Below are 15,597 nucleotides of genomic sequence, written 5' to 3'. Positions count from 1 at the left end.
CAAACAATTAATTACATTTTAAAAAGCTATTAAAGGACCCTCCATAAATTACGTCTCACAAAGGAGATCTTTTTTTTTTTAAATTATGTGCTATGTTATGGGATGTTTTGTTATGCTATGCCATGTAAAGGGATTTGATTTAAATTATATTTTATAGATTACATGATGATTAAAATCTGAACAGTTTTATTTTTAAGTTGCTGATTAACCCTCTTCACGGTTTGTGCGTCACGCATGTAACGATTTGTGGGACGTCCTATTAGGGATTTAGGATTAAGGATTTTATTGTGGGATATCCTTTTAGGAGTTAGTTGGACGTAGTTTTAAAAGTTTGTAAGACGTCCTTCTAGGGGTTAATGAGCATCTTTTAAGAGGCTGAGTAATGTTACGACGATGAATGACTAGACGTGATGGAGGGGGATGGGTTGTTTATTGACATAATTTACGGACACCCTTACTTTTTATTAGACTTTACTCACCCATACATGTTCATGACCTGCCCGGGGGAGCAGTACCCACACTGCGCCCCGTCGTGCACCGCCAGCTTCTCCTGCACGGGGTGGACACCGCCCCGGGTGCTCCCCAGCCCCTCGATGGTCGTAACCTCCACCCCATCGCAGGCGTACAGCAGCAGACAACACTGTAGGAACAGTTGAAAAACTCAAACCGTGTAGAAATCAACGAAACTAGTAACGACAACACTAGGAACAGTTGAAAAACTCAAACCGTGTAGGAATCAACGAAACAATATCAAACAACACTAGGAACAGTTGAAAAACTCAAACCGTGTAGAAATCAACGAAACTAGTAAAGACAACACTAGGAACAGTTGAAAAACTCAAACCGTGTAGGAATCAACGAAACTAGTAAAGACAACACTAGGAACAGTTGAAAAACTCAAACCGTGTAGGAATCAACGAAACTATAGCAGAGAACACTGTAGGAACAGTTGAAAAACTCAAACCGTGTAGGAATCAACGAAACTATAGTAGACGACACTGTATGAACTGTTTAAAAACTCAAACCGTGTAGGAATGAACGAAACTAGCAGAGAACACTATTGAAACAATTTAAAATGCACGGATCAAAGTTAATTTGTTTCTATGTCTTTAGTCTTTTAAATCTAAATACGAGTCTTTGTTTAGTATTAGGCAAGTAATTAAGGGAAATGATGATTGATGCAATCTCTTAATAAATCTAAGGACGGCTGTGTGTAGAACGGACCATACATATGTCGAGTTCACGAAAACAGTTTGACTCTACTTCATCTTGTCTAAACAAGACATACACATGGACACAATTCTTCCATAATTCCTGTTTATCAGCACATTCATTAGTTATTGTTTTGTTTTTTCAATTAACTAGACCTACACGTTTGCACATTTATCTCACAATTAGGTCAACTGTCAATTAAATCTGTAATATACCTAATTTAAGCTTGTTGTCTTCTGAATTATGTTTAGGCAATATCAATAACGTTTCGACTTATCAGTGAATCAATATTAGTAATGTATCGATACGCTTAACTTCTGTTTTCAAAAGAGTTCAGCTCAATGTTCACACGTGTCATTCACCATTCACTCAGTCTGTCAAGATGTTATCAAAACAGTACACAAGGGCTCGTCCATAACCGAACTCACGTCGAAGGAATGGAGGTGTCGGAATTGTGTGACTATGTATGATGTAAACAAAACAAAATCTCTCTACAGAAGTACCCTTTAAAAATAAAATTTGCTTTAAACATTCATTACAGAGTTTCTTCCAGGCATCTCTTCGGGAGGGTGGGCCGGGAGGGTGGGCCGCCCCCCGAAGAAATTTTACCGCCCCCCCCCCCCCCCCACCCGAACGAAATGGAATTTATATAGAAAATATATATTTTTTAACAGTGACCGCCCCCCCATCCCCCAGGAAAATTTTGTCCCGCCCCCCCCCCCCCCCTCGAAAATTTTAAGGCCCCCCCCCCCCCCCCGGAAGAGACACTGATTATAAATTAGAATATATTTTTCCACACAAGAACCAATTCTAATTCTACAAACATTACAGATAGTTGTAATATTTCCTAACACTAAGTTATATATTCAAACTCGTAGTGTATTATAGAAATATATGCAAACTATTTTGTCGTGCACTTATTCAAGAGACATAATTACGTCCCCCTAGTATTACCTTGTTCTATCTCCCAAAATGTAGTTTTGAGAAAAACGCATTGAAGTTTCACGGGGTCTGATTTACCTATTTAAAATATTTTAAACTCATTTATTTTTTGGTAGGAAGCAGATGACTTAAGAGTCACGTAGATAAGTGGAGATTGAACATAGTGCTTTTCTACATCATAGGGTCAAGTTTTTCAAAAAAATCTAAATTTGTAGTTAGAACAAGATAATACTGAGGGGAATAAGTCCGGCCATATCGGTTAGTTATTTTTGTGAACACTCTATTTAAGCGAATGTATATGTAAACACGTATATCATATGACCTGGGCTTTATCTCCATAGTACCAGACGCATCAATCTTACCGACGTCACGCTGTTCGTTCTCCTGGTGCCAGACACTGGATCCAGCACGCTGACCGCGGTCAGACAGACGCCACATCCTCCCTCGTAACAGCAGGCTTTGGTGCCGGTCGAGATGCCCTCGTGTCTCAGAAACTCCAGGAGAGTGGTGGACGCTGGGTAATCTCTGCTGACTGCAAGAACGAGGCGATGACGTCATTGATGTATTTGTCAAGATTACCTACAGCATTTTGTGTAGAGTGTTTTCTTTACAATTGTGTAGATTGTGTTCAGAATTATTTTTTTTTTGTTTTTTTTTTTGCAAATCGAGTCCAGTGCAATAGTTAAAATTATGTAAATTGTGTTTTGTACAGTTTTGTAAAGAGTGTTTGGTACAATTGCTTAAATTATGTAAATTGTGTTAAGTACAAATGTGTATGTTGTTTCTCGTACAATTGTATCCTGTATAATTGTGTGCATTGTGTACATTGCGTAAATTATGTTAAGAAAATTAGTCTGAGTTGCTTTCAGTATAAAAGGTAAAGTGTGTAAATTGCATACATTGTGTTCAGTATATTAGGGTAAATTGTGTACATTGCATCAATTGTGATTAAGTATAATGATTAAAATGTGTAAACTGCATTAGTTGTGTTCAATGCAGTAGTATAAATTGGGTAAATTAAGTGTTATAATATTGTAAATCGCGTAAATCGTGTTCAGAACAAGGGTCAGACACTGTGAAGTTTTCATCAGTCTAAGAAAGCTACATCAACCACTACCACCACTTCCATCCACATTCCCTCTTCCAAGCTTCCCCCCTCTCACCCGCTTTTCATCCCACTTCTTTCCACTCCCCCTTATTCCCAACCTATCCCCCCACCCCCCCCCCCCCCCCCCCACCCATTATCCCGTATGCAGGGAGCTAACTCTTGCGACAACACACATGCATACACAAGACCGCACATTTCACCATTCACACGACACTTTTGATATTTAAAAAAACAAATGCAAGTAGCATAAAGTAAGCTTTATACGGATAACAGCTCCGCATCTAAACTTGCCAACATACGTAAGTACTGGGGATATAAAAACATTGTTTCAGTTTATGAGTCACAGCTTTTATTTCAAGTTGCATAACGCACCACATGTTTTGATGACACCAAGAAATGTTTCACATAGAGGCTTAACCGGCATAACATTGGGCTTAACCGGCATAACGTTAGGCTTAACCGGCATAACGTTAGGCTTAACCGGCATAACGTTAGGCTTAACCGGCATAACATTGGGCTTAACCGGCGTAACATTAGGCTTAACCGGCACAACGTTAGGCTTAACCGGCACACTGTTAGGCTTAACCGGCATAACATTGGGCTTAACCGGCGTAACATTAGGCTTAACCGGCATAACGTTAGGCTTAACCGGCATAACGTTAGGCCTAACCGGCATAACGTTAGGCTTAACCGGCACAACGTTTGGCTTAACCGGCACAATGTTAGGCTTAACCGGCATAACATTGGGCTTAACCGGCACAACATTAGGCTTAACCGGCACAATGTTAGGCTTAACCGGCACAACGTTAGGCTTAATCGGCACAACGTTAGGCTTAACCGGCATAACGTTAGGCTTAACCGGCATAACGTTAGGCTTAACCGGCACAACGTTAGGCTTAACCACCATAACAGCCTGCAATACACGTCATTGAAATATGTTTTATATGGGTTTAACCGGCTTAGCGGTAATCTATTTAACATGCAGTTGAATCTTGTTAGTACTGGGCTTAGGAAACAGGTTACTAGGTTGATCTAGATACGTCATCGGTGTTAAAGAATTAGGTGTGTTACAGCTGTCGTTAGTGCTACACCATGGTATAGGCAGGAGTTCTTCATAGTGGTGTTACAAAATGTGCACTAGATACATATATATATATATATATATATATATATATATATATATATATATATATATATATATATATATATATATATATATATATATATATATATATATATATATATATATATACCGAAATGTTCAAAGAGGTAATAGTAGTATTATGACATCCAAAATTTGAAAAGGGGAAGGGTACGTCTATGTTACAAACTTCCCCCATCACTGATGTCTCCTATTAAGTTGAGCAATACTTTTTTTAACACTGATAGTTTTTAATGACAATGCAGTGTACGAGGGTTCCCGTTTCGAACCTGACGACACATGAAACAGGTGAAGTAGATTTCACCTGTTTCAGTGACCACGGCATATGAAGGGATGCTGTAGTCAGCACTATATAGACCTGCATTTATTTTCCCTATTGTGAGTCAGGTACCGATCAGAACTAATTGAACTCAGGGGTTGTCTACGGTCTTGAACCCGAGCTTGAGACTTTCACGTTAGCAGTGGTAATCTCTACCATTCCACTAAGCCGTACCATTTTCACACTTGGTACATTCAGTTAGTTTATAGCTACATACCACCAACGTAATCTGATATACTTAACCCTGCAGCAATAGAGACGGACCCCCCCCCCCCCCCCCCCCCCCCCGTACTTAACCTTGTCCAGAATAGAAAACTCATTATTGAAAGTCACCCAACCGTGCGCGCAAAGCGACGCTTCAGTAGCAATTTTATCATTACCATAAGCACACTCGATATTAGACGGCCATTTTCGTTGCTATTTATAGATCAAGTGGAATGAACCCAGTGTGTTTACACGAAACTTTTTATGCGACCGAATTTTTTGTTCAGTTAATTTTTATTTTTATACAGTTTAATGCTATGCGTTTTACATTTTTTGAATAATTAATAATCGCATTGCAATTTTAAAACAAAAAAGAATTGGTGGTTTTTATTTTTATAATATATGCTGTCTATAGACACCTTATTTTTTTCACTTCAACTTTCTTTTAGATTTGTCAAAAAACAATGCTTTTTATTAAAATGTCTCCTAATTAGGAAAAAAACGTCAGTTTTTCGGAATAATACTCTACATATAACTAAAATATCGGTGTTGCAGTTCAGATCATACATTTTTAAAAGAATGGTGAACATTGTCTTGCATCGCAGTAAAAATCGCAGTAAAAATAACTGTGGGAGGACTGCTATGATATAGATGTTTGAAAGGGAAGAATGTTTGATGTGATGCGTCTTATTGTAATTAACATAACATTCTGGCTGCTTATAATATTATTTTTCTTTAATCCCAAATTTATTTCAGCTCTTCTTAAAAGCCCAAAACAGCCTCCGCCCACCACACCGATGGGGAAAAAATCCCTTGAATCACCATTTAATTAAACATTTGCATTTTCAGGTTTAAGAAATAAAATTGTAATTAGACGTTTTGTTTTAGATCTCTCTATAAGTAAACCATCTTAAATGAATGAAAGTAGGCTATATGTAAGAAAGAAATATTACTATTGTACATCTGTATTAGTTCTTCTTCGTTCTAAACTGTAATATTGAAGGGGAATTCTATTAAAGAATTCGAATGCTATGATCTGCATTGAGAGAGATAAATGATTTTTGAAAAAAATATATTTAAAAATGGTGTTGCATTCATAAGCAGGTTAAAAATTTGGAAACACACCTTTCAAGTAGTGTTAGATGTTGTCAACTTAATTATTTCCACCAAAGGGATATAAATGGAAAATACACTGTGCTTATTCTCTTACGGGACGGTGTGGCCAAGCGGTAGAGCGCTAGACTGCTGACCAGAAAGTCTCGAGGTCGAATCCATGTTCAAGCCAGTAGAACGTCGAGGCCACCCAGCTCGGATGTGCACTACCTCACGTTAGTGAAAACAAAGGCGGTAGTACATAGTGCTGACCACATTATCCCTTCATATGCCAAGGTCACTGAAACTGATAAACTCTACTTCACCTGCTCCCATGGGTTTACTTTAACCCTAACCCTAACCCCTTGCCCTTACTCCTACTTCTGTCCAATAATTCTTTTTAAAAAAATGTTTACATTGAAACAGAAGTTAAATATAAATCCCCGTTGATCGGAATAAGGACAGCCCAACACTTAGACTACAGAAATAGATTACAAAATGTGTAGCCTAGTTAAATATATAAAATATGTTATAAATCTGTTATAACTGTATACCCGAGAACTCATATTGACCATAAATACGTATGTGAAATAATAAATCTAACGTAGTTTCCGGCGTATAAGATAACCCCTATTCAGTGTAATTTAAGTTTGCGAAATGTTACCCTTACTATAGACGACCTTCGAGTAAGACGAATTCCACTTTAATTCCCACACCGGTTTATGAAGTTCTCCCGTGTTAAAAAGTCCTATCAAACGCCTGAAAATGCCGGCCTAACGCGGCTGACTTACGATACCGATGTATGAAAGGAATTAAAGGAATTATGGTAAATATCGACACCTCACCTGTGTATGGAGTTCCATTGACGACTAACTGAACATGTTCCCTGGGTTCCTTTAGTTCCTTGTGTTCCTCTAGCGACCCCATGGTCATACAACACACGGTCTAAGCAGAGGACTCTGAAAACAAAAACAATATCAGCGGGTTATTTAAAACATTTTTTTTAAATAAATAAAAACATTTCGAAAATTACCATTAAGAGAATAACAAACTGCACACGATAAAATAGCAATCCTATTAAGACAACGTTGTAAATTTGTTATAGCTTAAACGAGTTCACCCAGCTTTAATTCTGTACCTAGCGATAAATGGGGAAAGAAAAAGATAAGTGTGCATTGTGTTGTTCATGAAATCACTTACGTAATGTACACAGATAAACTCTACTTCAACACATATTATTGACATTTCATACTCATATAATTTTTTTTTCTAAAACAAGCAAAAAAAAAGTAATCATAATCTTAACTGTAAGTTATTGTTTTTAGTTCATTTTTTTAAAATAAATTTTTTTTTTCTTGTAAATTAAATGTGTGTTATTCTTTCATTTAAACCGTCTAGCTAAACAATGTAGGCCCTAACTTGCTTCTAAGTACGAAGTTTTCCATTAAACCAGTTTCATTGGCTTAGTAAAAGGCAGAAGAAAATATTTTTTTATAACCAAAATGTTTTTTTCCGAAATTCGCTAAATAGTATAAAATGAAAAAGACTAAAAAAAAAATTACAATCATATAAACGTGTTTTGTTATAATGTAAAACGTGTTTCAATTTCTTTGGCGCAGTTGCGGCTACCATCAGTAGTGTTTAGAAGTTTATGTAAAAAAAAGTTTAAAGTAAAAAAAAAATAGGGGGGGGGGGGTGAACATGGTTTTTAATTTATCTTAAATCATCGTCGGGAGACGGAGTGGTCTAGCGGTAGAGAGCTATACTGCTAACCCGTAAGTCTCGAGTTCTAATCCGGGTTCAAGTCAGTAGACCGTCCCTGAGTCCACCCAACTCTGATGGGTACCTAACTCACATTAGGGAAAGTAAAGGCGTCAGGTTTGAAAGGGAACTTTACTTTACTTTAAAACATCGTCACTTATAGAACCTAAATAAAATCTATTACCATTGTTTTAGCTTCTCACTCAGAGAATCCCTCTTCCGTTGATAATTTAAAAAAATTACGTGTATAAGTTTTGTTTTGCTCTCGTACTCTAGCGACCTTAGATAACAAAATAAACCTACTACTTACTTATCTATTGGTTGAATTGTTTCCTCTCTGCGCACTGAAATATACCAACAGCAGCCCACAGAATGTCAACAGTCAACATACACTCTGTAGACTGACTCTGGGACTGTCTCATGCGTAACTGTCACACCTGACTGAGCACGGTTTCTGCTGACTCGGTCACCTGACAATTCAGGTGCTTGTGCGTTCGACTGTGTCTGTGTTCGCCTGGTTGTGTGTTGGGCTGTATGTGTTCGCCTGTATGTGTTCGTCAATATGGCTATGTTCACCTGTCTGATTTTGCTTACGTATGCTTTTGGTCTGCATTAAGCTTGTGTGTGCGTTTTGCGTGTATTTTCGCTTATTACATGTAAAAATAGAAGATTTCTGTAAAGTGAATCTCCTACTATCCGGCAACAGTTAATAATTATCACCGGATTACGTCGAAATTTCAACTTAGGTCGTGTTAATTTATTTTCATTATTATTAGCCTAATGAGTCAGCGTGCCCTAGCTATAGAGCGCTAGCCTGCTAATCCGAGTTCGAACCCGGGATCAAGCCTGTAGAATGTACTGAGTCCACCCAGCTCTGATGGGTACCTGACTCACGTTAGGGAAAGTGAAGGCTGCCTGGGCGTAAATCTGACCACATGTTCTATTCATATGTCGATGTCACAGAAACAAGTGAACTCTACTTCATTTGCTCCATGGACAGTCATGTTTAAAAAGGGAACTTCACTTTTATTACTAGCCCGAAGTTTATTATGACAAATACAGGAATCGAACATTAAATAAGTAAACAACAAACATACGAAAAACGCAACGAACAACAGTCAAAAATATAACTTGACGATAATAAAAAAACAATAACAGAAATACGTAAATGATAAGATCATGTTTATTGTTCATATTTTCCAACTTTAAACTCAAAATATAATAATTCACTATTTAGATAGTATTGATCTCAAAACAAAATGTCTTATGTATTAGAAAATTTCATGACATATATGATACATCTACAGGTAGATAAGGTTTCAATTAAAACAATGAGTCAGCTCGGGCAATAGAGTCTAAGGCGTCAGGCACATAGTGAATGGAGGTTATATGATGGAGAGAGTAGGGGAAAGATGGTGGAGAGGTTGGTGTATTGTTTTATTGGGGGGGGGGGGGGGGGGGGGCGGGTTTCATAATGGTTGGGGATATGGAGTTGATTGCATCAGAGTATGAATTATGGTGGGATTGGGGGGGGGGGGGGTTGTATGCCTTTCCGATGATTATTTTTAAAATGACATTTTAAAAAAAAAACAATACAATTTTTCAGGCCTAAAGTTTAAACCTTGCATTTATTTATAAAGTTTGAAATGTATAAATAAATGCTAAAATTATTTCCTGTGAGTGTTGTCAAAAGTGATTTGATATAAAGACAAACGTGTTTAAAAATTGAATATGTACATATGCCATTGTAAAAATAGTCTGAATTCAGCAGCCAACATACATTGGTATCACAGCACCAACATGGAAATACATCTTTTTGTGACGTCTGGTAGATAGGGTTCTTTTTATGTCGAGTCAAAACATCCCTCTTCTGTGAACAAAATAAATTATTTGTTACATCAATATTTATTCAAAACATCAGCACTCTAGAATAAAACGAATTTTTAGTAAGGCATTACAACTTAACCATATATCAACACAGTTATTACAATTAATCTACATCAATTTCAAAAATATATTCTTTTAAGGATAAGAAAAGCATTCCTTTTTCAGTAATCATTCTTGAAAATGGACTAAGTTATGCGAGTGTATAAATTAACATTAGCAGTGGTCGTCCTAAATAACAGCGAGTCATTTGATCTCTATACTCCAACTCATGTCAAAAACGGCTGCTGTCTTTTGTGATTTCTGAGAGTTCGTATATAAGGAAAACACTTGTCGTAATTACAGTAGGTTATGTCGTAATATGTTTTGTGGGACGACGTGGCATAGTCAGTGTTCAAGTCAGTGAACATAAGTGAGTCCACCCAGTTCTGATGGGTACCTGACTCACGTTAGTTAAAGTAAAGACGGCTAAACATGGTGCTGACTACATTATATCTTCATATGTCGTGGTCAAGAAACATATGAACTTTACTTCATCCTGCCAATGAATCTCTAGGTCTAAAAATGAATGTGTGTGTGTGTTGTAATGTTCAACTCTGACCTTTCAATTTCTCCACCCTGTGCACAAATCTCCGGGGGTCGGTCAGGGAGTCGATCATCTTGTAGATTGACCAGCGGGCAGACGGGTTGGGTTCCAGCAAGTTAATCAAGAAATTTCTAGAAAATATTGAAACATACAATCAATAAATAAAATTGTTCCATAGTTTGATAGCAGTGGTGGATGATTGTACGATTGGACGATTGAATGATTGATGGTTGATGCTTGACGATTGGATGAATATAGTTAAAAACTTAAGGAATAAAACCTAGGCAGTACGTTGAGAGGGGACAGAGGCTGCTTATGCATTAGCCCCTCCCCTCTCTCCACACCGCTGATAGACCCAAGGGACATGTGGGTACATATACAACGTCATCAGCTATGTCTTATTAGCCGAATAAAAGAAACCAGAATAGGTGAACCTACCGCCAAATGGATTAATCAACATCGGAACAATTATATATATCATACACGATAGTACACAATTATATAGCAACTTCAGATCGCGAGATTCTATGCTGGTTAAAGGAAGAGTTACCGGCTACACACCTTTTTTACTTTCTCGTATATAGCCTACGAAGTATAGAGAAAGTATTGTAATCGTGCAAAAAAAAATCGAGATTTTTACAAATCTCGACGTTTTACATCTCAATGATACGGAAAAACATAATTTTGCAATCTTGTCCGTATGTCTGTGTGTCTGTCTGTGTGTCTGTCTGTCCGTGTGTAAACACGATAACTTGAGTACCGTTACAGCTAGGTTGGTGAAATTTCATATATAAGTATTTTATCAAAATCGTAGATCCGTATCAACTTTTGAGCGATTTCTGATAACTGGAAGTGGTACTTTTTCTACTTTGAAATTTTCAAAATTCTATTACTTGAGTACTATTTCAGATAGATAAACAAAATTTCCCATGTAAGTAAAAGATCTAATTCTCTACCTTCTGTTAAATGTTGAGTCTTTTCCGTTGACCGGAAGTAGTAATTTACGCTACTTCCGATTTCTCAAAAAACTAATGTAAATTTTTAAAGTACTAATAATATTGCGCACTATTATGCACTTTTTTATTTAGCGTTCACTTGGAGTGCAATTCTTTTGTCTACGAGATTTTATTCTATTTTTAAAACTTTAAGTATTTAAAATGGACTAAAAATCATGTCTATAGCCCGAGTTCCCATCCCCTGTTATTTTATATAAAAATATTCGAGAAAGTTTAGGGGAGATCACTCCCGGTTTATTATTTTCATGAAGTTAATAGCAATCGAAATCTGTTCAATATTAGCACTGACACATCGGCCTATTTGATAGAATCGTTTTGTGTTAAACACCCTAATGTCGGCCTACACTGAAATTAACGTTTTGTGTTTAAACACTTAAACATAGGCTTATACCGATAGAACCGTGTTGTGATTAAACACTCTAACACAGGCCTATACTGGTAGACACGTTTTGTTGTTTAATCCAGCGTTACTTTGGCTTCTACCGTTTTGGTGTACCTGGTTGTGCTAAGCAGTGTTTCTTCTAGACTTTATCCGGGGAGGGGGGGGGGAGACACTTGACATTTTCGGGGGGGGGGGGGGTCTAAAATTTCCGGCGGGAAGGGGGGCCGACAATGTTAAAAGTATATATTTTCTATATATAATCCATTTTATTCGGGGGAAGAAACACTTATGTTAAGATCAAGGTGAGCCCCCTACCTGTCTATCTTCTTGAGTTTCTTGCTCCTCTGGACATAGTACATGTAGCTGGCCTTGGGCCTCTGTTCCATGATGTCCTGCCGGAAGTGCATACACCACAAGACCACGCCCATAGAAAACATGTCCGCCTGCACGTTGAGAAATAAATACCGTGTTAGTGACACAATGATACATGTTTTTAAAACTATTTTAACAATCTCCAAACATGCAAATTATCACTTATATACACGTACTCCCCTTTAATACGGGATTAGGTGAATATATAGTGAATACTATTTGTGTTGATTAATATCCGTAGCTAAGAGTACTACAGGCTTTTTGAAAAAGTAGCACAAAAGCAAGGATAATTATCGTAGTTGTTGAAGGTTAATCGTAGTGATTTTAGAACTATCAAGTAATTTATGCAACCATCAAGATTAAAATACCTTTATTTTAAGATGTTAGTAAGTAAAGCTTACTATGTGATTTAAATCTCATTGTGTTTTAGAATAAGTAAAATTATTATTTCAAGCTATACTATAGTTAAATTGTGTGTGTGTGTGTGCGTCCGTGTGTGTGTGTGTGCGTGATTGTGTGTGTGTGAGAGAGTGTGTGTGAGTGTGTGTGTGTGTATTTGTGTGTGTGTGGTGTGTGAAAAGTTAAAATAGCCACAAAAACGTTCTTTGTAAACAGTAATAGTTTACATTACAACCTACGTGAGGTGTTTCTTAGAATATAACCTTAAGTTGCGGAATTGTGTAAAAAATCTACATTAAATTTATAGGACGGCATTAATTTAGACAAATATTCAACCCTACCTTAAACCCGCCGTAAGGCATTAGTTTAGACAAATATTTAACTTTATCTTAAGTCCGTCGTAAGGCATTAGTTTAGACAAATATTTAACTTTATCTTAAGTCCGTCGTAAGGCATTAGTTTAGACAAATATTTAACTTTATCTTAAGTCCGTCGTAAGGCATTAGTTTAGGCAAATATTTAACTTTATCTTAAGTCCGTCGTAAGGCATTAGTTTAGACAAATATTTAACTTTATCTTAAGTCCGTCGTAAGGCATTAGTTTAGGCAAATATTTAACTTTATCTTAAGTCCGTCGTAAGGCATTAGTTTAGGCAAATGTTTACCTTTATCTTAAGTCCGTCGTAAGGCTTTAGTTTAGGCAAATATTTAACTTTATCTTAAGTCCGTCGTAAGGCATTAGTTTAGACAAATATTTAACTTTATCTTAAGTCCGTCGTAAGGCATTTGTTTAGGCAAATATTTAACTTTATCTTAAGTCCGTCGTAAGGCATTAGTTTAGGCAAATGTTTACCTTTATCTTAAGTCCGTAGTAAGGCATTAGTTTAGGCAAATATTTAACTTTATCTTAAGTCCGTCGTAAGGCATTAGTTTAGGCAAATATTTAACTTTATCTTAAGTCCGTCGTAAGGCATTAGTTTAGGCAAATATTTAACTTTATCTTAAGTCCGTCGTAAGGCATTAGTTTAGACAAATATTTAACTTTATCTTAAGTCCGTCGTAAGGCATTAATTTAGGCAAATATTTAACTTTATCTTAAGTCCGTCGTAAGGCATTAGTTTAGGCAAATATTTAAGTTTATCTTAAGTCCGTCGTAAGGCATTAGTTTAGACAAATATTTAACTTTATCTTAAGTCCGTCGTAAGGCATTAGTTTAGACAAATATTTAACTTTATCTTAAGTCCGTCGTAAGGCATTAGTTTAGGCAAATATTTAACTTTATCTTAAGTCCGTCGTAAGGCATTAGTTTAGGCAAATATTTAACTTTATCTTAAGTCCGTCGTAAGGCATTAGTTTAGACAAATATTTAACTTTATCTTAAGTCCGTCGTAAGGCATTAATTTAGACAAATATTCAACCCTACCTTAAGTCCGTCGTAAGGCATTAGTTTAGGCAAATATTTAACTTTATCTTAAGTCCGTCGTAAGGCATTAGTTTAGGCAAATATTTACCTTAAACCCGTCGTACGGCTTCATCAGCTCCATCTCCGGTGATGTAAAACCCGGGGTTCCCTTGTGGCCATCGACCAAGCTCGAACCCTTCCGTACGATACACGACAGTCCAAAATCCGTCAAGATGATGTTGTTTCTGTTGGTGATAAGCACATTATCAGTCTTTATATCCCTGTGAACGATACAATTATCATGCAAGTACTTGACCGCTGCACATATCTGCACCCAGTAGTGGTCGATCAGCCCTTCATGCATTTCCTGCAGCACCGCAGTCATGGTTCCTTCTTCGTAATAAGGCATAACAATAGCGTGGTAGGTCGGAAATGACCCGTAAAAATCCATAGTCATGATATGAGGATGACGTATAAGACTTAATATTTTGGCTTCCATTTTGAAATGCCTTGTAGCTGCGATGCCTTCGGTTGACTCATCACGAAGGTAGTACTTGATGGCTTTCTGTCTTTTCTTGTCATGGGCATGGTAAGCGAGCATCACTTTGGATGGGTACCCGTCTTCGAGAATGCGGTCGATTTCAAGCCCGAAAACGTCCTCCAAGCATTTTTTGTATTCCGGTATTTTGAAGGTTTCTGGAACTTTCGTAGCCATGGTCTGTGTCGCTGGTACAAGACTAATCCAGAGTTTGAGGATTTTAGTTTCTGGAGAATATTTCCTTTAACACACTGCAAGGTCCGACTGTATCGGCGACGGCAGATGTAGAACTCATTTATAATCTGAGCTTACCTCTTATATCTTAGAATCCGGCAGTGTTGTTGAAAGAAGTATGGTAGTGGTGGCAAATACAATAAAATGACAAAACGACCATCTTGAAGAAAGACAGACTTGACAATATGTTTTGATAGCGTGTGTTGACATGTAAAAAAATATGGTGGAGGGAGTGGGGCAGTCATTGTTTCCCCTCCCCCCCCCCACCCACCAAAGCACCACCTTTGTTGACTTGAGCGACCAGCCGACTCTCTGATGACGTCAACAGTTACGCCGGTACGATAACGTCACACAAGGTGGTCAGCGGGGGACCGTGGACACGCACAGGTCAATGTTTCCGTTTCGGTACATCGATCCCATGTTGGAAAGATGTTTGTAGCGTGTCAACCATATTACGTGACGTACGTTGTGTTGACACAACAGACTAAATTAATCACCACGTTTCCTGGCTATTGTATGACATGACATGAGAGTTTCAATCATGGTATGATCTAGTGTTGGAACTCATCTTTCAGTAATCGCACCAGTACGCTATTAAGTTTTTTTTCTTTTATACATACATACATAATAAGACGGTAACACTTTTGGGGCAGCCTAAAACCGAGTCCGATGGAGATGTATGGTTGCAGCCCTTTGCTCCCCAGGGGCCACAAATGAAATGATGATGATGACTTTTGCTTAAAAAAATTCGCAATGAAAAACTGTACACAATTCTACACAATCCTAAACGTACCCAAAATACGCTTCAGCATTGAATTTCTCAACATACATGACAAAACGAAAATAACTTCATTTATACTCATTCTGATAAAAACGTAATTAGGAATATTTTCATTTAGATGATTGTTCCGCATTTTTATTGACACAATAATTCATGTTTGATATATTTTAAAATTGTACATAGTTTGTTTTTTTATTTACCCCA

General features: G+C 37.3%; 2 protein-coding genes across 2 annotated transcripts in view; both read right to left on the bottom strand.

Annotated features, from left to right (window-relative positions):
* Positions 1-8,192, bottom strand: part of LOC131928419 (uncharacterized) — a 57,265-nt gene extending 49,073 nt beyond the window's left edge. The window contains exons 1-4 of the mRNA XM_059284449.1: positions 8,111-8,192; positions 6,885-6,998; positions 2,517-2,686; positions 480-640 (exon numbers count right to left, since the gene is read on the bottom strand). Coding sequence (XP_059140432.1) covers positions 480-640; positions 2,517-2,686; positions 6,885-6,972 — 419 coding nt within the window. The 5' untranslated portion in view covers positions 6,973-6,998; positions 8,111-8,192. The remainder of the gene's footprint in view (positions 1-479; positions 641-2,516; positions 2,687-6,884; positions 6,999-8,110) is intronic.
* Positions 8,193-10,274: 2,082 nt separating this feature from the next.
* LOC131928418 (uncharacterized) lies at positions 10,275-14,555 on the bottom strand. The gene is made up of 3 exons (XM_059284448.1): positions 13,950-14,555; positions 11,984-12,111; positions 10,275-10,401 (listed from the first exon to the last, which is right to left on the bottom strand). Exons 1-3 carry the CDS (start codon positions 14,553-14,555, stop codon positions 10,275-10,277), a joined length of 861 nt encoding a protein of 286 aa, XP_059140431.1.
* Between the last annotated feature and the right edge of the window lie 1,042 nt (positions 14,556-15,597).

Source organism: Physella acuta, unplaced genomic scaffold, assembly GCF_028476545.2.
Source record: "Physella acuta isolate Inbredline_101_S28 unplaced genomic scaffold, ASM2847654v3 ptg001499l, whole genome shotgun sequence".
NCBI classification, from domain to species: domain Eukaryota; kingdom Metazoa; phylum Mollusca; class Gastropoda; family Physidae; genus Physella; species Physella acuta.
This window is presented reverse-complemented; position numbering and strand designations above follow the sequence as displayed.